The 8098-nt window shown below is 50.6% G+C and overlaps 2 protein-coding genes across 2 annotated transcripts; one reads left to right on the plus strand and one right to left on the minus strand.

The window, feature by feature from the left end:
• LTR84_011326 (uncharacterized protein) lies at positions 1 to 2644 on the minus strand (the record flags this gene model as incomplete). The annotated part of the gene is made up of 4 exons (XM_064854859.1): positions 1 to 87; positions 147 to 350; positions 408 to 475; positions 529 to 2644. 4 exons carry the CDS (start codon positions 2642 to 2644, stop codon positions 1 to 3), a joined length of 2475 nt encoding a protein of 824 aa, XP_064700045.1.
• A 1092-nt stretch (positions 2645 to 3736) lies between these two features.
• On the plus strand, positions 3737 to 8098 carry LTR84_011327 (uncharacterized protein; the record flags this gene model as incomplete). The annotated part of the gene is made up of 2 exons (XM_064854860.1): positions 3737 to 4414; positions 4466 to 8098. 2 exons carry the CDS (start codon positions 3737 to 3739, stop codon positions 8096 to 8098), a joined length of 4311 nt encoding a protein of 1436 aa, XP_064700046.1.

The following is an 8098-nucleotide window of genomic DNA, read 5'->3' on the forward strand; positions in this document are numbered from 1 at the left end:
CTAGCCATCAAGCTGGGTGTAGTTCGACGGGAACAATCCTGCCTTTCCTTTGTACTCTCCATGCCACCAGTCCTCATCGGGGAATGTCTGTAGGAATCATTTGTTTAGTAGGGTCATTTTATAGTAATGGGGGAAGCTCTACTTACAACATTGGTAATGGTGGCATTTTCCGGGAATGACAATTCATTATCCTCACCCGCTTCATAGTCGTAGAGTGCTGTTGCAGTAGCTCCTTGAGAAGCCGCCGGTGCTGCCGGTGCTGCTGCTGCTGCAACAGGAGCCGCCGGAGGAGCCCCTCCAGCATCGTCATCTTCAACAATGGTCAAATAGTTGCTGGGGACGAGTCCGGTCTAATTCTCGATTAGCATTTTTCACCTGTCTCTCCTTATGAAAGTGCAGCCACATACCTGCCCGGCTTCGTTCTTGACCAACCACCAATCAGGGTCAATTCGTTGGATGTCCGTGACCAATTCACCTAGAGAACCAAAATTAATACCCAAACTCCCGTATGAGAGTCAAAGAACTCACCTTCACGCAAAGACACTTCGTTATCTTCGGCTGCCTCGTAGTCATATTCAGCCCGTGCTTGCTCACCACCTCCACTTGAGGGGCCCGCTGATGGAGCAGATGCTACCTGTTGTTGCTCAAGGCTTGAGGCCGCCGCTGCTTGAGCCGCCGCCCTTCCGAAATCATGTCCACCAGCAGGTTCATCATCATCATCAGCTGCCGGGGTAGGAATGGCTCGTGCGATGGATTGTGCTGGAAGAACAGGAGGTGGCGATAGTTGTTCCTCATGTGCATCTTCAACTCGTGGCACCGATGCACTGACCGGTTGAGCCAGACGAATTGGGGAGGATGGTTCTGGAGTGGGAGGTGTGGGACTGCGAGGCTGGGCTGGTGGTGTAGGCATACGAGGTGCAGGCACATCCTCCTCTCCATCACTCTCTTGCCGTGCCATACCCGGAATAGGTATACCACGATTGGGCTTGTTGCTCGTCTCGGGTTCTGGGGCAGGAGGGGGACCTCGATCAAAAGCAGCTGCAGGTGCTGGAGCACCCATCGGAACAGCACCACTGAAGCGATCGCGAATCGACCCGATCCCTCCACTTGGAGATGAAGGTGCTTCGTCCGCATCTACTTGACCAGAACTACCCCCTGTGGCCTGCTGACCGATGCTAGATGTTCCAGTACGAGTAGTTTGTACAGGCGCCCAACTTTTCCCCGCATAACCACTTTTCCATTCATTTCCGCCGCTAGGTTGTGTCTGAATCGGAGCTTGGCCTGTGTAACCAGAGGGAGATAGTGGTGCATCTCCTGATACACTAGTACCTCTCTCTCGTGCCTTCTTCTCCGCCCAGAGCTGTGCGGGCGTCTTTCCTGATGACTCGGCAAATGATCTGCCAGCCGCTCCAACCTGTGGTGTAGCACCGCCCTTTGATTGTGCGTCAAATCCCCCAGGTAGTGGGGCCTTTGTGCCTCCAAAACTTGTGCCTCCACCAAACTTGTTGGCCACCTTTGGTTTAGGAAGAGAGGTGAGCCGCTCAGGACCCTGCGAAAATGCGGCAGATCGATCAGCCAGGGAACGTGGTCTATCCTCCGGCTCATCTGATGGCACATTTGAGATATTGGAAGTAGGCGGGGGCCTCGAGAAGCTTGAAGATTCGTCGGGCTTTTGAGCCTTTGCACGAATAGCGGCAATGTCGACTTTGCCAACAGGCTCATACGCTCCCTTGACAATTTCAGGACGATCATCCTTTGTATTTCCTGACTGCTGAGCCTGTCTGCGAATGGCGGCAATATCAACCTTACCTACAGGTTGATAGGCGCCTCGAACCACTTCAGGTCTGTCATCAGATTGGCTACTACTGAATGCAGACGGCGCAGGCTTTTGTGATGTCAACTCTCGCATATTGACTTTCGTGGGTTGATAAGCTGACTGAACTTTTTCCAATTGTGTTCGTGTGACCTCTGGTGCATCGGAACCCCATCCATCTGCGTCCGTGTTGGTATCCCTCTTGGGGGCGGCATTGCGTGCAATGGGATTGTAGCCCCCGGATCCTGAAAATCCGCTACTTTGCGTGGGAGTGAACACTGGCTTGCTGGCAACAACCGGTTTTGTGGCAGCTACTGGTGGAGGAGCAGAACTACTGCCAGAATAATTCGAACCCGAAGCATCAGCCACCTTCTGAATGATACCTTCAGGAGTCAAGTCTCGATCAGACCTGGCCGTAATCTGCACATGGTAGCCATGGAGGAGTTTTGAAACCGATGTCAAATGGCTTGTAAAGTAGCCCTTTGTTCTTTCAGGGACGCCCTCACCACACCAGGCTATGAGAGCACTTTTGGGGAGGCCTGAATTGGAATCTTTGACTTTTACAAACGCAAACTGAATGCGTCCATCTGAGAACTCCTCCACCAAATCCACTAATTCTCCTTCGCCTGTGCTCTGAACTTTTAACACACTTTCTTTGTTTCCTGAGTCTTGCTGAAAGGCATTTGCTAGAGGCGCTGAAACCGAGAATACAGCCCATTGACCGTAGGTTGGAGAGGAAGCGGCTGGTCCGGAGGGTGGGGGAGCGTTGACAATTGCCTGGTAGCTTTTGGTGATGGATGGACCATTGGTGGAGAGGTTGAGAGATGCCATGGCGTTCTTGTATATGTGAGAAAGGCCTGGTAAAACACCAGATCCTTGCTTTCACCGCAATGAATGATGTGTCTTTGAGAATCGGCTGTGTAGGAAACTGACCCAAAACTCGGCAAAGTGGGGAGGAGCCAACAGATTGATGGAGCTCTGTAGGTAGAAGGACGTCAAGAGAGATAAATGTAGGAGCGAGGCGTATCGCTTGCAAGGTCTTCTAACCTCTAAGATGAGTTGAAAAGAAGTTGGATGAGTGCTGACTTTGAATGTCAAGGCCACTTTACTTGAATGTGGTTACCTGGTGCTGCGGTGGGTTTGGGCTATGCGGAGTCGGAGCTGCAAGTCCAATTGCACTGCCAGCTGTATGACATAGTGTCACGTGGACCTACGCGACTAGTGTCTTGGTAGAGTCTTGGCTTGGAAACGGCGAAACTATTTTCCCTTTACGTGATGGTGAAATCAAGGCTCCCACCAGTTCGAACTCCACTCTTCTTGCTTCTCCTCAATCCTCCAACTAGCAACCTGCGCCCTCCACACAATTCCAACGTCACCTAACTTCCATTTATCAACATCTACCCCATCGCATCACTTTTCATCTCTGCCCATGTTTCAGATCGACTGCCTATTACTGATTCACTGATACCAGGCTTGATATTCGCTATTTGACGAAAATCGCATGAGCAAGTCTCACACTGCGCATTTGAACATCCATCATCCCCAGGCTCTCATATCCTCCCAATCTAACACAATCTCGCACAGCTGCTTCATTGATCTTCCGGCTGAGCGCATATCGGATATACTCAGACATCCGTCTACGGAGACTGGACGTTCCAGGCTACTCTGATATGCTTCTTGCGCGTCACTCGTGAAAGCGCAAATCAGGCGCAGTTAAAACCTGCTGGCAGTCTTTTGTTACTCTGCCTCGTCCCACAATCGCCAAAGGAGCACGTTTGCTCGCAATGATTTCGGTCCTTATTCCATCAGAACCAGATTTGGTAGCACACCAATATATCAGCTCTCAGTGCTGATATCTAGGTGGTCTACAACTTCTGTGTCTACATCTTTCATTTTGACTGTTACTCTGCCCTGCATAACCATATGGATCTCTTGGGCGCTCCTGGGAGAAGCGCAAACAGCCTTGGGAAAAGAAAATGGCGGCCATCTCCAGATGACGATATTAGTGTCAACCAAGGACAGTCTGCCCCACCATGGGCCGGCCTTGCCTCCCGAACATCAGTTACGCCTGATGGCGACGCAACAATCAAGAAACCTAGGAACTCAGCCACGGATCTGCAAATGAGTATGCTAAGATCATCAGAGGATACCCTCATGCATGATCAACGGAATCTCGCAGATCTACCTTCTGAGATCTTGCAACATATCTTTTCTTTTGTTGATCCTCTTTCACTCGGGTGTTTGATGTGCGTCAATCACTCTTTTCATATGCTTCTTGATCCTGCAATACCTTTACCTGAGCCCTCCGGCCAGGTAAAAATATTGAGTCTACGTCGCCAGGACCTCATATGGGCTATATCTCGCAAGACCTTCATTCCTAACTTACCCAAACCCATGGATGGAGCAACTGAGCTGGATATGTGGAAACTTATTCGCGGTCATTCTTGCCAATTTTGCAGAAAGAGGCCAAATACCAAACCGCCTACACTGGCATCAGCTCCTTGGAATGCCGGTCCGGGCTTCAATGGGGTTCGGCCCATCTGGCCATTTCGCGTGCGTTCATGTAGTAGCTGTTTAGAGCGCAAGATTATCAAGATCAAGGTAAGAGTTTTCATTCATCAAGACGGTTAGACACGGACTTACCGCCCTCAGGAATCTGATTTGCTACTTTCAAGCTCGAACCCATCCAAGCTATATCCTGGCTTACCCTTTGCATTCTTGACCTCAACGATGGATTATGTGCCATCTGTTGTCCTCCAACAGATAGATCGGCCTCCACGAGTGAAGCTCTCCAAATGTTATTATATCCCACAATTGAAAGAACTGGAACTGAAAATCAAGGACGTCGAAGCGCTCGGATCTGCAGCCACGGAAGAGTGGTACAAAGGACTCGAGGAAATTGGAAGACAGTTGAACCATGATGCCACAAGAATGGATCAATGGGAACTTCAGGGTGGTCTTGCAAAGACTTCTCGACTTGAACTCATCGAACACAGGAATCTCAAGGCTTCCTCTCACGGAAATTCTATTATCCTTTCGCCAGATCATGGCGGTCCTTTGAATACGTCCGTTCACTCGAAACAGTCTATTGTTTCTGAGGATCCCGGAATGCCTTCAATACCGGTCAAGTTCCAAGGTGAGTATCTTGCTACTGGAGTCACAAAAATGCCTTTCAACTTCCTCCAAGATAGATCTAACAAAGGTTTCGCAGCTCCACTTCGGCACCCCAGCTCGTTAACGGTTGCGAGTAACCCAGGGCCACCACATCTTCCGGGTTCTCATACGGAGAATTTCCAGGAAGCTTCTCGGCCTCTTCAAGCCTCTGCTGATGATAACCCTCGTCCTATCAATCGCGCCAAACCAGGACGCACCCATGAAGAAGCTGAGCGAATGAAAGGACAGCGGCGCAAAGAGATTGAGCGGAGATGTCAAGAGCTCACTCCTCCTATCATGCCTGCAACTCTGGAATTTATGAATGCGTTTCAGGCTTCACTTCAAATCTCACTTCCCATGGATGACAATCAGTGGGCAATTCTTAGACCTCGTCTTCTGGCACAAAGGATGGAAGCCCTGCAAAAGCAGACAACCCAGGAACAGTTATCGCAAAACCCAGCCATGCAACTCGAGGAACGCGAATTTGTCGAGCAAGAACAACGCGTCGCTCAAGAAAACATCGAACATATGTGGACTGAGCTCAAAATCCCTCCGCGCGACAAAATTGGTCGCTATGCCCGTAACTTTGTTCGCAACTTCTGGAGAGATGGGAACGGAGTCACCAAGAACACAAGCAGCAAATTTGCTGCTGAGGTTCTCTGCCACATCAGGCAACAATTTGAAGAGGCCATTGCTCAGGAAGACAAAGTGCTTGAACTGAAGGGCACTGCTTTCCCACATGACCCGGCTTCGCTGGCGCTGCGAAAATTGAACCTGGAGGATATGAGATGGGCTTTCGTGGAATTCGTCAAGCCCCACACTGACAAATTTGGTAAAGAGCTCTTTTTATGCAGTCTATGCGATAACACCCAAAAGCTGTTCTCCTTCGAGTCGGTGATTCAACATTATGCTGCAAAGCACACAAATCAGTTCAGCCGTGGAAATGCCATTGTCTACTGGAAAGCCGACTGGCCACTGGACCCTCCTTTTGACCCATCGCCGAACATACCATGGATACGAGATGGAACTCAACCTATGGCACATATTAGGATGCAAGGACATTATGCACAACGTGCCTGGACGGCTCCCACTGACCCAGCTCCAACCTATACTAGCAGCCACCAAAGTTTTATCAACGAGATTGTGGCGTTCTTGAGAGAGTCTTGGAGCCTGACAGACGGCATACCCAACCTCCCAGAAGCTTTGCGGACGTCCGTGGTTGTCCAGCTCACATGCTCAAGGTTTTCGCAAAAATTTTATGATGACCTCGACCTTCACCTCTTCCTGAATTGCGTACAGAATAGACCAGAGGTCGACTTTCTTCTCGGGATCACCGGTCTACAGTGTAATGTGTGCTCTCACCGCCCTGAAGTGTCAGGATGGTCTTCATCTGGTCGGTCTCTTCCAGAACTACTGACACACTTCCAACGCACGCACATAGACTTCGATGCGTCGAGTCATACAGAGTATGGGATACTTTCCTCGGGCTCCAGAACAAGTACCAGTTCTACACGACTAGACTGGAAGAGAGATATGATCTTGGTACCAAGTCGGGCAGAAATCCAAGCCTTTCTCCATTCACCAACAAGTGATCCACAAAAGGTGCAAATTATTGCGGATGTCCTAAATGCCCCTGCATATACGTTGCCAAAGCGAGCCGGTCCGTCGTCTCAAATGTCACTTTCGGATTCTGTGCATTCGCCGGTGATGCAGCAAGTCGCCCACCTACGCCCAAGATCGAATCATGGTAGCATCCGAGCCTCCTATCCGAGTCGGAGCATTGCTCGTTCAGAAGTATCTGTGCCCGTATCAGAGGATGAATACGACCCTCATCGACCAGGACCCTCCTTCAGCGAGGCCCGAATCATTCCTATTCAGTCTCAGGCTCAGGTCTCGTCTTCAGCGCGCGATCATTTCCGAGCTCTTTCTGGCAACTCCCCTTCTCTGCCGCTTTCTGAGCACCGTGAGTATCCCTTGAGGGTTCACGCTGAAGAAAACAGATGGGGCTTTGTTGGCCACGACCGCGCTATGTCAGGGGCATCCCCAGACCGCCAATCCCATCATTCATCCTGGACTTCGGGCAGGGACGCTCCAGGCAGTCGACATGATCTTCCAATACAAGGACCTCGGTCCGTGGATAGTCGACCTGGGAGCAAAATGACGAGTCATCATACACTGCAGCGACCCGCGAGTGACGTTCCGATCACGAGTTCCACGAGCTCAACTCAAACTTTTGCGGCTGGACAGCCAGGATCAAATACAGCCGTCTCAGACTTTCTGAATAGCTTTGATCCGACTGTACGGGAGGAGGATAGCAACTCAGAATCAGCGATAAGCCGGCATAGTGCAAGTTTGAGGAGGTTGACGGCACATGAATACGCCGCACCAAGACATGTTTTTGGCCAAGGACTCGACCTTGCGTATGCTAGTGCGCATGAGGCAGCTCGGCCTGGATTCGAAAGAGGACATAGCCGGCCTGATACACTTCCGGTGCATCTTCAAGAGGACAGGCGGTTTGGAGTCAGCGAGGCCGATTATCAGACTCAAATTTATGTTTCGACCCCAAGGGACCGGCTAGAGGAGCACAGACACCCTCGAAGCATCATCAGGGATCACGGTCATGTGGATGATGTCTCTAGAACACATCATCGCACTCGAGAAGAGCCATACACGCGATTATCCCAGGAACAATTCAGAAAGTATCAAGAGGCTGAGTACGAAAGGAATGCCTATCGTGAGGAGAGATTTGCCCCTCCTATATCTCGATATGAAGTGGTAGCGCAGCCACCAATGGAATTTTATCACCAACGGCCCGATCAACCTGCAGAACGGTTTGTCGAGTCACATCGTTTAAGGCAGCAAATAGCCAGCGATCGTGATGAATACATGAGAGACACAGACGGACACATTTTGTACGTGCCGGTGGATCGAAAGTATTACGAGCAGACGGGAGAACCTGGATACACTCATCCCACGCGTGATAGGCAGAGCGGTTATACCAATTACAATGATGCACAGTACGTTCGTCAGGGCACCTCGGAGGCGGGCCTATTGAGTCATAGCAGCCAACGAGATTCTCGGCCACGCAGCTATAGGCCAGACGATGAGACCCGACCTTACATGACTGGATGA

The sequence above is a fragment of the Exophiala bonariae genome, assembly GCF_035927105.1.
Source record: "Exophiala bonariae strain CCFEE 5792 chromosome Unknown scaffold_53, whole genome shotgun sequence".
NCBI lineage: Eukaryota > Fungi > Ascomycota > Eurotiomycetes > Chaetothyriales > Herpotrichiellaceae > Exophiala > Exophiala bonariae.